This window comes from Molossus molossus, unplaced genomic scaffold (genome assembly GCF_014108415.1).
Source record: "Molossus molossus isolate mMolMol1 unplaced genomic scaffold, mMolMol1.p scaffold_m16_p_8, whole genome shotgun sequence".
NCBI classification, from domain to species: domain Eukaryota; kingdom Metazoa; phylum Chordata; class Mammalia; order Chiroptera; family Molossidae; genus Molossus; species Molossus molossus.
This window is the reverse complement of record NW_023425402.1, coordinates 94,225,424-94,246,733: the sequence shown is the minus strand read 5'-3', so window position 1 is coordinate 94,246,733 and position 21,310 is coordinate 94,225,424. Positions and strand designations below refer to the sequence as shown.

The window sequence follows — 21,310 nt, the reverse complement described above, 5'->3', positions numbered from 1 at the left end:
GCCATGCCCTGGGATACTACTTATCAATAGAAAGGAAAACTGGTGATACATGCAACAACCTGGATGATCTCAATGGAAGTCTCAAAAGGCCACGTGCTGTATGATTCCACTTGTGTAACATTCTCCAGGTGACAAAATCATGCAGGTGGAAAGCAGATGAGTGACTGCCAAGAGGTAGGGGTGGTTGGGGAGGGGGGCGGTTGTGACCGCACAGGGGTAGACTGAGAAAGACCTTTAGGTGATGGAGTAGTTCGGTTTACTGTGGTGGTCACACATGTATAAAATGGTATAGAGTTACAAACACACCTATATTTCTTGGTTTGGATACTGTACTGTAGCTATTTAAGATGTAACTTGGGGGAATCTGGGTGAAGGGTACATGAGCCCTCTTACACTATTTTGAAACTTTGTGAACTATAATTATGTCAAAATTAAAAGTGTTTAAAAATATCTAGGAGTTGGCAAATTGTGGCCCATGGGGCAAATCTGGGGCTGCTTTTTCTGTAAATAGATTTTTGTTGGTAAACAGTCATGCCATTCATTTGTTTATATGATATATATTGCTGCTTTCACATTGCACAGCAGAGCTGAAACGGTATGGCTTGCACAGCCAAACATTTTACTTTTTGGCATTTACAGAAGAAGGTCACCAACCACTAAATGAGAATGTAGTAATTAAAAGTGATTTGGGGAAGAAGAACATAAAAAATGTTAATGATACATTATACTTAAAAATAAAGACTACTCTCTCTATATGCAGTACTTACCTCTGAGTGGTAAGAATAAAGGTGATTATTCTTTTTCCTACATTTTCAATTTTTCTATAAATATTATACATCAGTCTTTTAAAAATCAGAATAAAAGATTTAGCCCAGCTAGTGTGGCTCAGTGGTTGAGCACTGACCCCTGCACCAGGAGGTCGCTGGTTTGATTCCCCGTCAGGGCACATGCCCAGATTGTGGGCCAAATCCCCAGTGAGGGGCATGCAGGAGGCGGCCAATCGATGTTCTCTCATCGATGATTCTGTCTTTCTCTCCCTCTCTATTCTTCTCTCTTTAAAAGGCAATAAAGAAAAAAAAAATTTTTTTAAATAAATAAATAAAATAAAAATTAGAATAAAAGATTTAAAAACCCTATGGAGCATCTCCCCAGCTGTCGGAAAGGTGCCCTGTCCTGAGGCAGCATAGCTGCGCTGGGGTGGCCTCCCGCCCCCAGCCACGAGCACCGGGCGTGACAGGGCTCACTGAGCCCTCATCCACAGCGCGGCCTCTGCCCGGGAGTCGCCTGCACCTCCTGGACCCTCATCCTGTACCACAGTGAGGTGACCGTGACGAAGGCTAAGATCAATGCCCTCATTAAAGCAGCTGTAGTAAATGTTGAACCTTTCTGTCCAGGCTTGTTTGCAAAGGCTCCCGCCAAAGTCAACATCAGGAGCCTGGGCTGCAGTGTGGGGCGGGCGGACCTGCCCCTCAACCACAGCCGCCCTAGCAATGAAGGGAGAATCTGTAGAGTTCGATAATGCCATGGGCTTTGGTCTTTCTGACTAAACATCTTTTGTAACACATTCAATAAAAAGCTAAACTGTAAAAACAGACAAACACCCACCCCTTTTGATAGAAGAGATTATAAAACAATGAGTACCAATTTAGCATTTCTATCTTTACCCTCTCTAACTGGAGTCTCACTCAGCAGATTATTAAAGTAGCTATTACTTTTATACATTGATTCATAATCTTAGATAGTTTTTAAAATGAGGAAAAGAAAGTGATCTGGAAGTTATCAACCGTTCTGTTCAGCATGCTAACGGTGGAAAACCAGCATTGCAAAGATCTCAGTGCAAACACTTTATAAGAAGCCTGGAGAGGATTATGGCTGTAAGGAGTTGGAGAAAAGAAATTCTACTTCTGACTAGATATTCTCTTTCTGAGCTGGAAGAATGCTTTGTAAAAACACCTACTAATTCACATTTCCTTATAAAGGCATGGTAAAGAAAGAAAAATATGTTTTCTCATTCCCTTGTTAGCAAATAAAAGGACTCTTAAATCCTTTACAATCCAGAACATGCAAACATGAGCAATTGCAACATCTTCCAAGGCCATACTTATCTCAGGAACAGGACTCATAAAACCAGAAAAGGAATGAGTTAGGATGGCAGAGACAACACCTCATCAATATTTACTTTCTCCACAAGCCCCAAAATACTAGAAGAAATGGACAAAAGGACAGAGAGACACAGAAAAACACAAGGACAGGGGCAAAAGACAATTAAAAAATTGGAATCTGGAAAAATGATGGACATAGTAACACTCGGAGGACTTAAAGTGACATCAAAATCCACTTCCCAGGCAGACAGGAGGGAGAACGGAGACCATCCAGATCGACACTGCAGAGCCCTTCAAAGTCATAGGAACCCCTGGAGCAGTATGTACCTCTGGAACTGAGACGGGGTACATGAGGAGGGGAACAGGCTGCTGAAATATGGTGGATCAGGGTGCAAGCTTCCCTGATTGCCTCCCTTACTCCATGCTCTCTGGGTGATTGGCCTTCCCCAACTCTAGCATGTCTACCCTCCAGAAAGGCTAAAAGAGGAGGTCTGTGCAGGAGCCAACACAAGGCACAGCCAAAGGTGTGTGTAGGTAGATAGAGATATGTACACACGTAGGGTTGCTTCTCAGTATTTGTGGTAGTTACATTCCATAAAGTCTCTGTGAGCCCCAAGTGAGCAAACACTGGGCTTATTATTTGGAGGGGAAATGCAGGGTTAGATTTCTGTGAGCCTCTGGTCAGAAACTGTTATCAATCTATCAATGCATACCTTGTTTTATGTATTTCTGTTTAAAGAGACCTTATTTAAATAAATATTGTTGATTCAATAACACTGAACTCATGGCCAACACCATAACTCATGCCTGAATGAAGTTTACCTAACAGACGTGTTTTCTCCGTAAGGCACATCAGAGCCTTCCTGTGCTTAGACGCATGAGATAACACTTCAACACAACGCTTGGGAGCCATTTTAAACAGTGAAATCACCAAGAGAGCAAAAACATGACAAATGTGACACCCAATAGGCCGTGAAAAGGACACTTGTGTACAGTATGAGCTGAAACCAGGCTTGTTCTACTTTAGCTGGGAACACGCAAGTCAGGCGGCTCAGCCTTTGAACTGCTGCATGCATGTCTGAATGACCGCGAAAGCGCCCCAAGTATTGATTTTAGGGTTACAAACGTGAGCAAGTAGGCAAATTTGCAAATAGGGGCTCCGTGATTAATGAGGATTAACTGTGTATGTATTTGTTTGTGCATATACATACACACACATATGTATATATATAATCTAGTGATGAATCTCATGAATAGTGATGCTCGGAGCAGTGAATACCCCAAACACACCTTCCTCTACTTGGCTCACAGAACTTTGCCTGCTAGTCCCTTACTCCCAAGACACAGCACAAACTTCCCTGGGAATATAACTATTCCATGAGGAAGGAGCAAAGATGCTGACACTGGGAAGAGTCCCAAAGAGCTCATCCAGATCAGTCCACAATAACGCTCGAAGTCACCAAATGCTACTCATCCACTTAGAGCTCCCAGTGTTTTCTTCCTCTAATCCTAATCATGGACAGACAGACAGACACGACTTGCCAAAGATCTGCAGAAAGTCTCTAGCACCTAAGCCCAAAACAAACAAAAAACAATTTAAAGAAAAATTAAAGCTCTTGGAAGTTAAAAGACTTATAGAAGACATGGAAAACTCAATAGAAGGTTGGGAGATAAAATTAGGGAAATCTCCTAGAAAGTAAAGTAAAATGACATGGAAATGGGAGAGAAACATAAGCCAGTACCTGTCTGGGTCTTACTCTAAATAACAGGGATTCAAAAGAGAAAATGAGAAAACACAGGGAAGGAAATAAAAATAATTTTTAACCATTTCCAGAAGTGAAAGGACACGAGTCCCCTGATTTAAAGGATGAAAATAGACCCATAGCAGTAAACAGCAGTGTAAAAGTTTAGAACATTGGAGACTAGAAATTCCACTGACTTAGAGAAAAGAAACAGTTACATACAAAGTGTCAGGGATTAGAATGGCTTCAGGTTCCAAACAGTAAAAATAAAAATAAATAGGACAAATACTTTAAACTTCTGAGGGAAAATAATCTATAGCCAAGAATTTATACCCAGCCAAACCATCAATCAAATATGTAGGTAGAATAAATACATTTCCAGACGTGCAAGGATTCAAAGTTTACGTCCCGTGTACCCTGACTCAAGAATTACTGGAGGATGTGCTCCCCAAGGTGAGCTAGCAGGCAATTCAACACAGGAGGAAGAGGGAACTCGCAGGAAAGCAGTTAGGCATAGAACTAGAGAACCACCAGCCCAGGGTGGAGGAGTGTGACTCAAGACACCACCATGTTGAAGACGGTCATGGCCAAGATATTAACCGTCTTTGTAATCTGAGAACAGTTATGTCCTAGTATAGCTGGCTCCCACTGTCTGAGCATGTCCCAATGAAATGCCTGCTTTTCCCTTCATATTCTGATGTCTAGATTAGCTGAGGATGCTCACGTCACTTCATGGGAAGGTTCTACATTGATCTCTTGAGATGGAGGAAGGTGAGTTTTCAAGCAGAAAATATAAAATAAGCACACAACCTTTAAGGACATTTCTACAGGAGATCCAGGATGCTCCAACTGCAGTGACCTACGCCCCCAGGACTCACTCATCACATGGCTCACTGACATCTCCACACGTGACTCTTGTAAACTAGAAGCTGAAATCAGACTCAGAGACTATTTAGCCCATCTTCTCAAGGATGTCTTCATCAAGTGGTGGCAAATATTGCCTTCACAGAGCTATACTTACACTTCTCAGTTGTTCAAAACTAAACAAAATACTATGTTTAGGGATACCACACAGGTGATGAAATCTATACAGTACATGAGGAGCGTGCAAGGATGGACCAACTGATGGCCTATATGTTCTATTTCTTAACTTGAATAATATGTGTTTATTATAAATTTTCCTGTAAGTCTCACAATTAAAATGTGAAGCCATTGTAATTTTTACCTTCTCCTGCGTTAACTGGAACAAACAAGCTGGACAAAACATACTAATATCAACACACAGGAAGAAGCAATATTGAAGTATTGATAATGTAAACAGTCAAGATACCAAGACACTCAAATTCTGTCCTTCACCTGAGGTGATTTGATGACATCACAATGGATGTGTGGATACAATATACCACAGGTCATATACACAAATGTAATTGTTTTTGATAGTTTGATTTGTAACATAGCAGTCCTAAAATAACTGAAAACAGAGATTTTATAACACTCATAAACAAAATAGGCCCTTAAAATAAAGCGGGAAAATTCTTCATGATTTTCCCCCCTACCTGGGATACCTTAGGCATTCTTTCTCCTTGCTAGTATTAAGGGTGCTTCCCATTGTTCCCATCAAGTTTAAGCAATTCTTTTCTGAAGTGTCTTTCCCAACTATCCATTCATTTATATACTACACTAGTGACCATTTACCAAAAGCCAGGCACTGTTCTAGACCCTGGGGATAAAGTGGTAAACAAACGCTCTGCCCTCAGCTTTATCGAGGGGAGTGAAAAATATCTCAGATGCCAATAAGTGCTATGGACATGAAGCAGGGAAGGAATATAAAGAATACCAGGGAGGCCCCGGCTATGTGGGTCAGTTGTTTGGAGTGTCATCCCGTATACCATGAAGGTTGGGAGTTTGATACCCAGCTGGGGCATGTATGGGAGGCACATCAATGTTTCTGTCTCCCTCTTCCTTTCTCTCTCAAATCAATAAACATATCCTCAGATTAGGATTTAAAAACGGGGGAGGGAGGATGTATTTTTAAATACATGGTCAGAGAAAGTTTATGGGAAGGTGATAATTGAGCAAAGCCTTGAAAAAGGTTTATCTGCAGTAAGAGCACTTCAAGGGGAACAGCAAGTATCCAGATTTTCATTTCAAGTGGTACTTTATCAGGGACCTGGCGTTGCTAGTTGTATTTTGCTGCACACACCCTGCCTCCTTAGATGATGTGGTCCTTGAAGGCAAATCTCCCTTTATCGCTTTGGACTCCCAACACTTAGCATGGAGCTTATGTTAAGTCCCCAACCACTGTTTACAGATGACTCAAATCACAAATATCCCAAAATATTAGGAAATAATTCAAAATATTGTTTAAGAATTTGTTCCCCAGGATAAAATTCAGATCTTTAAATGTGGAGGATAATTCACACAAATCACACTATATTTCACCAAGACTTGTGGCTTACAGTCACATTCTCTAAATTGCAAAATATGTGATGTGCTGACTTAAACTCTTCGGGTAAGTACAGTGAAATTAGAAACTCGTAAGATGGAATTTGAATAGCACCAAGTCGAAGTAACATTCCATGTCCATAAGATTCTTGCTGGTTTTGAGAACTTTCTATTGAGATATCTACCAAAATAAATGTCCAATTCTTTTAGGATTTAATACATTCCAAATACTATCACAATCATCTGACCCTTTGCTTCTTCAGGTTGGCATTTAGATATACACTTTCCAGCATTCTACTTTTGTAATGACAAGCTCTTCAGTGATGTTTTTTGTATCAATGCTGGTAGGTTACCTAATGCTATTGTTTTCCAAACTCTTTTAAAACTCCTACAATAATTATTCAGATTGAAAACTGGCAATAGAGAACAAAATAAGACCAACTTTGGAAAAGCCATTATCAAATGAATTACAAAGACACTTGCTAATAACGTAAGATTAAATGCAGCTCACCTGCTAAAAATGGTTCTGTAGTAGACATTCTGTTCCCAACTCAGATCAACAGTGTTCACAGATTTCCTTTCCAGAACAGTCCAGATAACCCATTAGTCATGGACACATAAATAAGGGTCACTAACAACAGGTCTATTGCAAGGAGGTCACAGTTTACCAAATAATTAACAATTGTGATGGTGTCATTGCTTTAACCTTGAAAATGCTTAAAGAAATAAAAAACAAAAAACCAACTCATCAAAAAGCTGAGTTTTGAATTATGTATTTTAATCAAGTATAAATGGTTCCAAGCATTAAATAATGGTTGAAAGACAAACTTTCCTAGTTTAAACTGAGTATTTCCGATTTTGAGCCAGGTACTCACTGAAGCCAAGGAAGTTTGGTTGATCACTTCTTCTGTTTCCTGTCTTCACTGTCCCTGAATTCAAAAGCAAGTCATCCAGTAATTGCGTCCCAACCACCTTAACACTCAGCTTTACCATCCTTTTGAAATAACCTTTGCACTAGTGTCCTACCAGTGGAACCTTCTTAGAAAAACTTCTTCCCACTCAGCATTTCAAAATTAGTCTAAACAGGCCCCTTTTTTACATACAGCAAATTAAACCACTTTTCTGAAAAGGAGTGGAGATGTTTCAAAGAAATAGTTGAGAACAACTGCAAAAGGCAACTGGGACAACCATACAAATAAATGAAGAACACACCAATTACATTTAAATTATGAAGACTTTTTTCTTTAATTTATCCACAGTTCACATTCATGAAGTCATTTATTTTAGAGCAAGTCTAAAATCATATTAAATGTAAAAATATTACAGTATTTACAACCTTGCTGGTATAAATACAGCTACTGTCCTGTTTTCTTCTCAATACCTGCCAGTAGCAATGGCAGATCAGTCCTGTCGCTTTGAAGACCCTCGTTCACTGCGGACCGCTGCGGCGAGCGCGCCTTATCCCCAGTGTTCTATGTCACAGCTTCAGACCCTCAACATTCTTCTTTAGGTTCAGCAGCTCCTTTTCCTGCCTTCTCTTCTCCAGTTTGAAGGCTAATTTGTTAGCTTTCTTCTCCACTCTCCGTTCCTGTACAAGAATACATTCATGTTATTCAAATCTTCAAACCGATGCAGACTAATTTTAATTTTACAACAGAAATTCCCACGACTGCCCTGCCGCCAGCTCTCTGTAAATCCCCCATCCGAGAACGGGCCCTCACCTTGCGCTCTTCTCTTATAGCTTGCTTTCTTGCTCTTTTATCTTCTTTGCTTTCATTTTTAGAGCGTGGCTGGGCTGACACCTTGGGTAAATCACTACCATTAATCATCTGCATTCGTTCAACTTGCTTTGCTGTGAACCCTTTCTGAGGTAAGACATGGAGAGGTATTCCTGTCTTAGAAGATATTCGAATTTGTTTGGGCTGAAATAAAGATAAAATGGCATTAGGGTTACTTCCCATTCTGATTAAAGAATAGCTCATTCATAACACATTGCTGTCACTTTATCCACTAGCGATAAAGCCACTGAGAGAAAATAATCTGCACACGTCCTTCCCCGCACTGCATATTTCAAAAAGCTTGGGACATTAGGACTTACCTTTGGTTCATACTTGATAATTTGTGGATGGTTATATAAATTTGAGTATGTACCTTAAAAAAAAAGGTCATGTATTAATAAGTACACTTTCAGTTTAGCAAAACATTAGAGTTCCTACTACGTTTCCAGCTTTGGCGTTTTCATAGTTAAAATTAACACTGTAGTTTCTCTTATAAATGTTTTGATGTGCCCTGGCCGGTTTGGCTCAGCGGTTGGAGCGTCGGCCTGCGGTCCTGAGAGACCCAGGTTCGGTTCCCGCTAAGGGCGCGTACCTCGGTTGCAGTTTGTCCCCGGCCCTGGTCGGTTGTGTGGGTGGCGGCTGCTCGATGTGTCCCTTTCACGTCGATGTTTCTCTCTCTCTCTCTCTCTGTTCCTCTCTCTCCCTCCCACTCTACCTGAACAAAAGATGGAAGGGTGTCCTCGGGTGAGGATAAAAAAAAAAAAAAAAAATGTTTTGATGTTTTTTATAACTTAGAAGTATTTCTTTTTCCCAATTATTTTCACAAAATATAAACTTTTTCAAAAGTTGATGCACTTATCCTTAATGGCAGTCAAGTGGACCTCAGGTACTCACTACAAATGGATTCACAATCCCACTTCTCTTTGACTTCTTCAAGAGCCACAGTCACGGTCTCTTCCTCCTCAGACCCATCAAGTTCATTCGCTGGCAGGTCCTGATCCTCGAAGGGTTCAAGAGTACTCAGTTTTACACAACTTTTGGTTAAGTTTTCAAAAATGAAGATAGGAGGAGAAAAAAAAGGAACACCACCTATGTTACTGTATGTTGCTGAACATGCACTTAAAAAGTTATGAAAACAACAGCATTTGTTAAATCCACATACTCAGGTGTCCTGTTTGTTATTTCCTGTCACAATTAGCTTTATCTACCCTGCCTCTCATTTCCAGCAGGTTCTGGACGTTCATTTTGCTGACAGAAAGGAAAAACCCGTCTGCATCTTTGCAAGGATATAACACATTAAACAAAATAGCAGCTTTTCAAAACAATCTTTTTTTAAAGCCTCGAAAAGCATGAGCCCATCTGTCTCTAAAGTATTCAGATAATTCACCCCAAGCATGCTGCTCTGACCCTGCTGCAGGGTCTGCGCATGACAGTGATCACGAACATCAGACCTTTCCAGCAGATGAAACACCTCATTAGCTTCTCTCAGAAACCACCTAATGTGGATGCTGATGAACCAAGTATTTGGCTGGAAAGTTCTACTAATCCGAGGGGAGAGATAACCTCTTATCTTTCTATAAGCCACAAATATCTACTTCACAGAACGCCTGGCATTTCAGGAGGATTAAGAATGTATATACTTAGAAGTCAAATAATTCTTCAGCCAAAGAGGCTAGAAGCACCATCTCATTCTCATTCTCAAGTGGAATGTGACCTTGCACTTCCCCCTTTAACCTCGATTACTGATCATTCTCTTAAGACAAATTACAGAGAAAGTGGTTTTCAGTATGTTACCACCCACTGTTATGTTCAGCTTCAGAACTCTTCCTACCAAAATGTGAGCCAAAGGTTATGGAAAATGTACCATCTTCCTAATATGGATTCTGACTGGGTGATTTATGATTCACATGTACCATTACTTTATTTGAAAATTTAAAACAAAAACAAAAACAGGTAAACATGAAAGTCACCATACTTCTCTGCTTTCTCTTTATAGTAGTCATTCAAAACTTCCTCTAAGCGACTGCTGTCTACTTGAATGGAACCTTCCAGTTCTGCATTATCCAGAGCTCCAATTTCATCATCATCATATTGCTCATAAAACTTGAATATAAAGAGATATCATGAAAATGGGTGTATTCAGGAAAAACACAGCATTTAAATGTTATTTTTACAGTAATTTTACTCCTACAGAATGTAAGCACTACCATGAGATCACAATGACCATTAAAGATCAGCAGGATGCTGCACCATAAGAGTATGATGTGGAAGACATTCCACCCAGCACGTAAAGACGGCCAATAGGCTGCCATTTAATCTGACAATGAAGACAGTTATCCCATTCAGCTTAGAGAGCAAACTACTGGGCAGAAATCTTTACCTCAGAATATTTTAGATACTTGCAAATTCATTAATTATGCAAACTAATCTACCAATTTCATTTCTTTCTTTAGATGATGTCTACTGTATTATTCAAATGTTGTTCACAATACCAGAAGTGATCTAACTCCTGAAGTGAGGTTATCTGTAGTGACAGCTGGCCTGTTTCTTTGCGAGAAGAGAGAAACTAGTATTTAGTGAGATGCAGCAAAGCCAGAATCTCCATCTTAGGAAGCCATCCATCCATCCATCTATTCCTCCATCCATCAATCACAGTTCATAGTTTAAACTCCTACCACACACCAGATACCACTTCAGGCTTTGGGATTTATCAGTGAGCAAAAACACACTAAAAAAAAGGAATTTTGTTTATGCTCAGTTCAGTGCTTGAGGAAATAGCATAATCTTAGGAATTCTGACTAAAGTGGTTTGGAATCAAAATATCACCATTCTAACAGCAAAGTCAGGAGGTTTGGTAAGCTATGATAAGCTATCTTCTGACCTATATGCATTCTTCCCTGAACTAAAATTAGGGTCGTTTTATGGTCTATTTTAATAAAAGTTACAGCCTGTTTCTATTGCTGAGAGTTCTGGCTTGAGGCTCCAATGTCATATATAATTTTCTAGGAACCAGTACTCAAAGGCCCTGAACTGGGGACCTTACCTTCTCAAATCTTTCATCATGTAGGGTCAGCTGCTCATTTCTCCTCATGACTGAGGATGTCATAGAATACTCAGTAAAGCGACTTTTCGTTTCCTCTTCCCAAAACAAGAGGTTTTCTAGAGCCCCCGGAGGCTTCCCGGGGGCAGACACAGCCTCGTCTGAGAACGAGCCTGTAGAGTCATAGTCATTGTCATCACTGCCCCCTTCCTTCTCGTCGACCACGTCTTCCCATTCACTGCCGTCTTCAGCCTCAGATTTCCTAAAATCAGAGTCATAAATTAACTGTAAAACAACTTGAAAAACAACAGAACCAAATGACTTTACACAGTAAAATCTGAGGGTTTCAGGGAGGATTCTTGTTTAGGCAGAACAGCTGTGCTGCTTGATCTGCCTGGCATGGGAAAATAGTAAACTAGCAACCAGGCAACTTGGACTTTAGCCCCACCTGCTGATGGCTTGTAAAGAGCTCAAGTCTCACCTGTCTGCTGAAATACGGAATTCTCAGACTAAAGTCCTGAAGGTCTCTTTCAGCTGTAATGTTCTACGGTTATTATCCTATTAAAGCAGTCATCTTGCTTTGAAACAAACCACACATACCATACATCCACTCCCTCTTCCTCTTCTGTTGGCTTATTGGCCTGAAAAATAAAATCATCTTCAAGCAGATTAGCAGGATTATCGAAGTCAAAATCATCATCAAGAGCTGCTACAATGTCAGGATCAAAATCCAGCCGAGGCCCTAGATGAAAAACAAAAATTGAGTAATAATTCCCAAGAAAGCATCATTCCTTTATTTATCATACTGTATCTATAATATGCCAGAGCATAAAAGAATAACTAAAAACTCTAAGAAATTCAATTTAGTGAGAGAAATAGAGATGGATGACTGCAAGAAAATAAAAAAGGGGCGGGGGGAACCTTCCATTACAGATCTACATTAAACTATTAAGCAAAATTCAAAGCTATGATCTGCAGGAAGAAAACTGGACTTTAAATTCACCTGTTAGAAATAACTCTCACCTGTTGGAAGTCACTGAAATTGAGTATTTGTGGCCCATTAAACCTAGTCTTTTCACACTGAGATTTTAGTAAATCCCAACCTGTTTCTTCAGCTATGTTCTTCTATAAGTAAAAATACTACAGAGTTCAATAAAAAGTTTCAAGTCCAAACCTGTAAACTGACATGGCTTCTAATACCCCTCACAACACAGCTACTGCTCGGTCCTCCAGCTTCTAATCATAGGAGTCCCAATCCAAACGTGTGTGGTTTCCTCCATCCTTGTGGTCCTACTTTTGCACACAGAGCTTCCTCATCTGGAATATCCTTTCCTCCTTACCACACCCTCCTCCATCTACGGGCGTAACTTAGACCTAAGAAATCAGTTTAGATATTATTTCCTCTAGGATGCCTCGCCCACTTCCCCAGGCTTGTTTGGTGCTTCACCATTTACTCATTTGCAACTATAATTGGAATTACCATTTATCACCTATCTTTCCCAAACGATAATAAATTCCTTGTGGTTAGGGGTTATGCTTTATTCTGGTTTAACCCAAGACCCTGTAAAATAGCAGCAACTCAAAAACCTGTAGAATGAATTACTAAATGAATGCTACATGACAAGTTTACAATAAGGTTCAGGGGACTGGGTGAAAGATGGGAGGGACGTTGAGGGACTGGGTGAAAAAGGTAAAGGATCAAGAAGTACAAACTGGCCCTGGCCGGTTTGGCTCAGCGGTTAGAGCGTTGGCCTGCAGTCCAGAGAGACCGGGGTTTGGTTCCCACTAAGGGCGCGTACCTCGGTTGCAGTTTGGCCCTGGCCCTGGTTGGTCGTGCGGGTGGCAGCCACTCAATGTGTCCCTTTCACGTCAATGTTTCTCTCTCTCTCTTCCTCTCTCTCCCTCCCACTCTATCTGAACAAAAAATTGAAAAATGTCCTCGGGTGAGGATGAAAAAAAAAAAAAAGTGGTACAAACTGGTAGTTACAAAACAGTCACACCGAGATGTAAAGTACAGCATAGGAAACACAGTCAATACTGTCATAGCCTATGTATGGTGTCAGATGGGTAATCAGGGATTACCCAGATTTATCAGGGTAATCACTCAGTAAGTTATATAATGCCCAATCACTAGGTTATACACCTGAAACTAATACTGTATGTCAATTGCAATGGAAAAATAAAAAAATACTTCAAGTAAAAAAAGTTCTCAGCACAAGAAAAAATTCTGTAACTATGCGTTGTGATGATGTTAATTAGATTTGTTGCGGTAATCGTTCCACAGTATTTACAAATATTGAATTATTATGTTGTTTGTATACCTGAAACTGCTATGTTGTACGTCGTTTTTCTTTTATTCCTCACCTGAGGATATTTTTCTATTTATCATTAGCTAGAGAGGGAGGGAGGGAGAGAGAGGGAGAGGGGGAGAGAGGGAGAGAGGGAGAGAGAGAGAGAGAGAGAGAGAGAGAGAGAGACAGACAGACAGACATCAATGTGATAGAGCCACATCAGCTGGCTTCCTCGTGCATGACCCGCCCAGGGCCAGGTCGAACCGCAACCGAGGTATGTGCCCTTGACCAGAATTGAACCCGTGACTCATTGGTCTGTTGGCTGACACTCTAACTGCTGAGCCAAACCAGTCAGGGCTTTTGTATGTCATTTATATCTCAATAAAAACTATTAAAGTATTAAAAAAAAAATTAAGGCAAGTTAGGTGAGAATGGGACTTCTATATAAAATACTTCCATACTCTTGGGAGAACCTTTTATTTTTTTAAATCCTCACCCAAGGATATGTTTATTGATTTGAGAGTGAGAGAAACATCAATGTGAGAAACTGTGATCGGCTGCCTCTCGTACACACCCCGACCAGGGATTGAACCCACAACCTTTTTTGGTGTATGGGACTAAGCTCCAAACGAGTGACCCGGCCAGGGCTTGGGAGACCTTTAGAACGCTAACGTATTAAGTATTTTCAACATTACATTATAGTATGTAAAGCTAACGAATTATTAGTTTCCTTTGTAAGAGGTTAGGTCAAGGTTAAAACAACCCACTATATCACCAAAAATAATTTTCCCACTTTCCTCTCTAAACAGAAACTTCAAGCACTAAGAATATAATGGCAATAAAAGAATACTGATCACACTAATCTCTTCCCAAAGATCTCTCATCTGAATTCAGAACAGATCTCAATTGTTTAAACATTTTATCAGAAACAGAAAATCCCTGTATTATTACTATACGTAAGTTTCTTTTTTAAAAAAACACAGCTCCATCCACTCGAAAGGGTAAAGAAATTAAACACACCTGAAACAGGAGCTGCTTTATTTAACAATCCAACATCTTCTTCAAACTCTGATGCAAACACTGATGAAGGCAACTTAATTCCTGCGGTCTTGAAAAAAGAAATTACACAATGGTTAGGTTTATTCAGCAACACTTCTGAAACTACTATACGGAGTTGAAAAGTGTTCTCCCAAAATTCACGTCCACCCAGCTCAGAATGTGACCTTACTTGCAGATGTAATCAGTTAAGAGAGGTGATAATGGAGTATGGTGGGCCCTAACCCATGGCTGGTATGTCCTTACAAGGCTGTATGAACACAGGACACACAGGGGAGAACACCATGTGCAGATGGAGAAGACTGGATGATGTATCCACAAGCCAAGGAACACCAGGGACTGCCAGGAACCACCAGAAGCTAGAAGACAGTCATGGAACGGATTCTTCCTGAGCTCCCAAGAAGAAACCAACCCTGATGAAAGCTTGATTTCAGACTTCTGGCCTCTACAACTGTGAGAGTAAATTTCTGTTGTCTTAAGCCACCCAGTGGTAATCTGTTATGACAGTCCAAGGAAACTAATATAAGCACATTCTGAATTTTCTCACCTGTGAGCCAGTTATATATTTTAAACATGTATAGTCCACCATCAGCTCAAAAGCAGCTTCCCTGAAATATTCACAAAGCTTTCTCCAATATATTATTCCATTTAATCCTCACAAACCCTTGAGGAATCAGCATGTTTCGGTGAAACAAAAGCTGATGGCATGCCTGCTTGAACTGAAACTGTTTCGGTGAAGTTCCGGGATCCACAATACTATCTCATGTCTCTTTCTTCTGATGGGAACTTTCCTTCCTCTCGCCAGTGGAACCCACCCAATAGTGGCCGGCTCAGCTCCTCCTACCTCCACGAAGTTCTTGACTGCTGTCCTAGAACTTTCCCTGTGCGAACTCCCCTCTCTTCACACCCCACACAATCTACTTCAGTATGTGCTAGCCCTTATCTGTTGACCAGCCCTTATGCTTAGCTTCACCTTAGTTAATAATGTGAGGGTCACCACATTACCTGCCTGTGTTCCTCACCATCCACTCTGTCCTCATCTGAGTAGCAGGCATGAAGCCGAGATGTACATTCTACTGGCTCCCAGACAGCATGCTACACTGGAAGGCTCCGAGGGCATGAATAAAGGCTACACACAGTACTGCGTACCTAGCAAGCTGTTAGAGCTTCCAAAATGAGTTCCTCTGTGACATAAATATGAGCAAAGATCCGGTTTCCTGCTGTAGAATCCTTTTTATTTTATTTTAAAATTGATTTTAGAGAGAGAAAGAAACACCTATTTGTTGTCCCACTACTTATGCATTCACTGGTTGGCTGTCGCACATGTTCTGACTGGAGATCAAACCCCGCAACCTTGGTGCATCAGGACGATGCTCTAACCAGCTGAGATCCTTGGCCAGGGCTGTCCAGTCCTTTTTTATTTTTATTTTATTTATTTATTTATTTATTTTATCCTCATTCGAGGACATTTTTCCATTTTTTTGTATAGACAGAGTGGGAGGGAGAGAGAGGAAGAGAGAGAGAGAGGGAAACATCGATGTGAAAGGGACACATCGAGTGGCTGCCACCCGCATGACCAACCAGGGCCGGGACAAACTGCAACCGAGGTACATGCCCTTAGCGGGAACCGAACCCGGGTCTCTCCGGACCGCAGGCAGACGCTCTAACCGCTGAGCCAAACCGGCCAGGGCTGTCCAGTCCTTTTTTAAAAAAAACAAACAGAATGACCAGATATCATTCACATACCATACAATTCACCCATTTAAAGTGCACAATGTAGTAACTGTTTTTGTATATTACATTTAAAAAAAAATTGTGGTAAAATATTTATGTGAACCTTTAAAAAGATATTTTGTGATTTTGAATCCTTGGAATTTAGAGGTTAAAAAAAGGGGAGGGTCACCTTGTTTTTAGTGAATTGGCCTTTAAAGATGTTTCCAAATCTTGAGAAACAGTCAAAGAATCATATACACAATTAGAGTTTAGATATGATTAAAAAGAGGAGGGGACTTTTTATTGGTTTCAGCAGTTCCTAAATACAGGGGTGGGCAAAGTAGGTTAAATTACCAACCACCATTACCTATAAATCATAAGTAGGATACAAAATAACAACAATAAAAAATAAGATAAATACCACGATAATAAATACTACAAGGAGAAACCCTTTCCTGTGCTCAGAGCTGTAAGCCCACTCCCGCCCCCCTGGACACCGAGCCTGCCCGGCTGCTTTCCACCATGGCAGCACCCGCTTTCCTGCGAGCGAAAATCGGGGGCTGCTCAAGCAGGGCTAATTTTTGTATTGCATTTCTGCATTGCCTTTCTGTTTGTAGGGCTTATTCAAAATTTGTGGTTTGTTCAATTTTGGTGGTTTGTTACAAATTACCTTCAAGTTAAAAAAAACTTATAGGACTCATCTACATTTTTGTATCATGTTACAGAAAACCAATGGCCAGTTTGTTTTTAAACATAATGCAGTCATCCTTGTAAACGTCACTGAAGTAGAAGAGCCTTATTCTGTTAAAAGTGAAAAAAGCCAGTCAGAGAAAGACAAATACCATATGATCTCACTTATACACGGAAACTAATGAACAAAATAAACTGACGAACAAAACAAAAACAGAGCCCTGGCTGGTTTGGCTCAGCGGTTAGAGCGTCGGCCTGTGGTCCAGAGAGACCCGGGTTCGATTCCCGCTAAGGGCACGTACCTCGGATGCAGTTTGTCCCCGGCCCTGGTTGGGTCGTGCGGAAGGCAGCCACTCGATGTGTCCCTTTCTCATCGATGTTTCTCTCTCTCTCTCTTCCTCTCCCTCCCTCCCACTCTGTCTGAACAAAAAATAGAAAAATGTCCTCAGGTGAGGATAAAAAAACAAAAACAGAAACAGGCATGGACACATGGAACAGACTGACAGCTGTTAGAGAAGAGGGGTGAGGGGGTACTGGATGAAAGAAGGTAAAGGGATCATCCAAAAACATATAATTAACACAGGTACACAGACAACAGTGTGGTGATAGGGAGAGGGGGTGGGCTATGTGGAGGTGGGCAAAGGGGGGAATGGGGATGGAATGAGACTTTGCTTGAGGTGATGTGCTCACAATGCAGTATACAGATGATGTTTTGAGTTGTACACTTGAAACCTGCACCGTTTTGCAAACCAATGTCATCCCAATTCAATTAAAACAACAAACAAACACAAAACAAAAAATGCAGCCCTCAAAATATAGCTGATTAGACAGTGATTACTTTCACATGTAAATTAGGAAATAAAAGCTAACCTTGTAGTGGTCCATACACTCAGCCCGAGGAATGTTAGGACTTTTTCCCATAAGATAAAGAAACTGAACCACTACTAGACACCCCTTCCTCCCTCGATGGTTTGTAGCATGAAGTCAATACAATAAGTACCTCACTACTTATATAAGAGCCTTGGGGAAGAAGGGGAAGGTAAGCCAGATTAGAGATGTGGTAGTAGGATGTGCAGCCTTACAAGAGAGCTACAACCTAGTGAGTGAACAAATAGCTGCAGTTATTACCTCTTTCTTTGGGACGATACCCTGAAATCGAACCCTTTTAACTGTCTTTCAGCAAGACGCTATGGACTGAAGAAGCTGTGATCACAACTTCCCCGAGGAAAAAAATGCCTCGACCATGACAGGACGAAGGATGAGAAGCAGGAGAAATTGATGCCTGTTTTTCTCTCTTCCCTTGTCATTAAACCCAATACATAAATGTCTTCTTTTTTTACTTGCCAAGTGATACAAAAGTTTCACAGAGAAACATACTAAGACAAAAAGATAAATAAGTAAATAAAAATAACAAAGCCATGCAACAGGGGTATCCTTAATATAAAAAGGGGAAAAAAGATTTCATATAATTATGTGCTCTCACTTGTACTTAAAAGATAAAGTACTGATCTAACATGACCACATCTATCAAAAGTTCTAGCCCTGCCCTGGCCGGTTTGGCTCAGCGGTTAGAGCGTCGGCCTGTGGTCCGGAGAGACCCGGGTTCGGTTACTGCTAAGGGCATGTACTTCGGTTGCAGTTTGTCCCCAGCTCTGGTTGGTCGTGCGGGTGGCAGCCACTCGATGTGTCCCTTTCATGTCGATGTTTCTCTCTCTCTCTCCCACCCACTCTATCTGTACAAAAAATGGAAAAATGTCCTCGGGTGAGGATAAAAAGTTCTAGCCCTATAAAGGTTGTCACTTTTAACAACTGCCACCAGAGTAGAGGTGGCCTACTCTTGCCTGATTGCACATATGTGTACACACACACCACTTTCAGCGAGAGCAGAGCCTGCCCCATTTCTTGCCCCAAAGTTATATTGATTTTAAAATGGTGTTTTCACTCACCCCTATACTCTCTTACACTTAAATTGTTGAAAAGTCTTACTGAAATTAATGAAGTTTCTTCGTTTTCACTTCTCCAGTTGGGTACACTGAGGGTACTTGTGGGAATAAGCTCTGAGGGCCCAGACGGTTCCTTCAGGTGTTGGAGGTAGTCATAGTCATCATCAAAGAACACACCATACTTCCTCTGTTCTGCTCGTCTCTCTTCAGCATTTATCTAGGATAATAACCAAAATGGAACTAGTACCTCTTTCAATGTTAGGGCACAGGGAACCTTCCAATGAGACAGCTTTTAGAATAGACAACAGATGGCACATGGACACTGACTGATAGGAATGAGACAACAAATTCTTGACAAATTCAGGAAACACAGAGCACCTGAACCATTGTGCCATATACAATTATAATGGAATAAAATTGTCCTCCATTCACTAGACATTCTGTGCAACAATGCAAGCCAAGAAACACACACACACACACACACACACACACACACACACACACACAATTTGTTTTATCATATACTTAGAGGGTTAGGGAAAAAGACCAGGGAGCCTTGAAAGGTTAAGTACAATTTCTTGTATTTATATGCAAAGAAACAATGTACAACACAAACTGGCTTTACTGAAAAGCTAAACAGGCCCAATGTTCCCCAAAACACTTCCTTTCACATTATGCACACATAACAAGTATACTGACTGATAATGATCAAATCAACCTTTTAAAGGCTCCCTGGCATTTTCTAAAGCTAACTTATGAATGTTTAATGTTTTACATTTCATGAGATGAGTGACCAGGAGGCAAAATCAGTTTGTGGTTATGAAGTGGAAGGACTCTGGAGAAAGCAGAGATTGAGCATTTGGTTGTGCCCTAAATAACATCATGCAGTATTGTAGCTGATGGCTTAGTAAATATTTATAATTACTCTATAGGACTTGCTCATTGAAACAGCACAAATAAAGATGCTTTATCCTCTCAATGAAGATGAATATGCATGATATAAAAACCAGCACATTTACTGATAATTAAGTCACAGATTTTGTTTCCCTGAAGATCAGTTAACTGAAAAGAGCAGCTGGCTAAAACAATGTATTAAAAAATACCGACAGTCCACCTACAAACTCAATGGCCAAAGAACAACACCTACTTTCTGTGCAGGCAACAGAACCCTCTGGGGTGCAGTCTCATCTGCTGCTAAAGGATCTCGTTGGCTCCGATGGACCAGGTGGAAAGACACCGCTTTCTTCTTTTCTATAAAGGGCTTTTTCTTCCTGTGAGGCTTTAAAGGACAGAATCAGAACAAGCCATGAAAACAAAACCAAAACACCAGTGAATAGTCTCATAGTCCATGTAGGTATCTTCAATAAGTTATGTGAAGGATGAACAGATTTTCTGAAACCTCCCCTTCTAGGCCAGGCAACATCAACTATGTTTTATCAGCTCCATACTTACCTTGCTCCAACAAACATTTGTTGGCACCTACTCTGTAGGCAAACCTCGTTATGGGGCGCTGGGGACACAGCAGTTGGGAGTCAGACAAGTCCCTATTCTTCTCAAGCAAAGTTTCAAAAAAAAAAAAAAATGGTTTCGGGTAAGGAAGACAAAACAAAACACAGTGTTGGGCACATGACTTAAGAGCTACTTTGGGTGCCCAGAGAGGATCTCTGACAGGTTGAACTAGAATGACAATTAGACTGCCACAAGAAAATGTGGGGAAGGCAGTTGTGAGTGGGGTACGCACCTCGTGTACCAACTGTTAACGTGAAACCACGGCACAACAGCTGAAGTTCAGTAAGATCATCATTCTTTTACACATCTTTATTTCGCTATCTAACCCTGACTTTCTAAACTGAGAAAGCATCATCTCAGCTGAGTGGGCCACCTTGCTTTGGGCCGAACCTTAGACTCTCCCACAAGTTCCCTTCCCCAGAGCAAACTGATGGGCAGACACACCCCTTTCAGCCGACCCCTTAAGCAGAGGGTGGTACATCTGTGCCCTGTGTCACAAGGTTTTCGGGCCCTTCAGGGCAGAGGGGAGGCCAATCTCTAACGTCCATTTCCCAGGGAGGTCTTGGCCGTAAGACACCCATTCTAAACTTGAAAGTGTGCGGGTGACCCACACCCGGACCCTGCGCTGCGAGCCGCCTCCCCACACCTTCGGACCAGCCCCCCAGGCTCAGGCCGCAGTGGCCACTGGCACTAAGGGAACCAGCCTGGCTTCTGCAAACCCGGAGAGCCCCGCCCCTAGACAACCGGGCTCGCTCACCATGCTGCCTGGGCACGGCACTCACACCAAACAGCGGCGACGACACTCTCCGATTCCCGAGGAGGTGACAGGCTAAGTCGGGACGCCGGCAAGGACCGGCTCCCGGAAGCGTGAACACACTCACATGCAAAGCCGGGACCCGGACCGGAAGTCCTGGAGCAGGCCAGGGAAATGGGCCAATCGCCGAGGAGCTGAAGTATCGCGACCGGTAGTTACGCAGAGCTCGCTCCGTCCGAAAGATCGC

General features: G+C 41.4%; 2 protein-coding genes across 4 annotated transcripts in view; both read right to left on the bottom strand.

Annotated features, from left to right (window-relative positions):
- The window catches only part of ZC2HC1B (zinc finger C2HC-type containing 1B), a 35,109-nt gene extending 28,220 nt beyond the window's left edge, over positions 1–6,889 (bottom strand). The window contains exons 1-2 of one of the 2 annotated variants that reach the window (XM_036249435.1): positions 5,070–5,111; position 4,261 (exon numbers count right to left, since the gene is read on the bottom strand). In XM_036249435.1, the coding sequence (XP_036105328.1) occupies position 4,261; positions 5,070–5,111 (43 nt within the window). Of the gene's footprint in view, positions 1–4,260; positions 4,262–5,069; positions 5,112–6,800 lie in introns of those variants that run through there. The other variant, XM_036249434.1, reaches the window with a different exon arrangement.
- A 658-nt stretch (positions 6,890–7,547) lies between these two features.
- On the bottom strand, positions 7,548–21,197 carry LTV1 (LTV1 ribosome biogenesis factor). 2 transcript variants are annotated; one of them, XM_036249420.1, is made up of 11 exons: positions 21,067–21,197; positions 19,948–20,079; positions 18,820–19,017; positions 14,419–14,506; positions 11,708–11,849; positions 11,111–11,369; positions 10,043–10,170; positions 8,962–9,101; positions 8,388–8,440; positions 8,011–8,211; positions 7,548–7,877 (listed from the first exon to the last, which is right to left on the bottom strand). In XM_036249420.1, the coding sequence occupies exons 1-11, from the start codon at positions 21,067–21,069 to the stop codon at positions 7,767–7,769; spliced, it is 1,455 nt and encodes a 484-aa protein (XP_036105313.1). In that variant the 5' UTR covers positions 21,070–21,197; the 3' UTR covers positions 7,548–7,766. The 2 variants fall into 2 exon arrangements, with proteins under 2 accessions (XP_036105313.1, XP_036105314.1); XM_036249421.1 differs by having other exon boundaries at positions 18,844–19,017.
- Between the last annotated feature and the right edge of the window lie 113 nt (positions 21,198–21,310).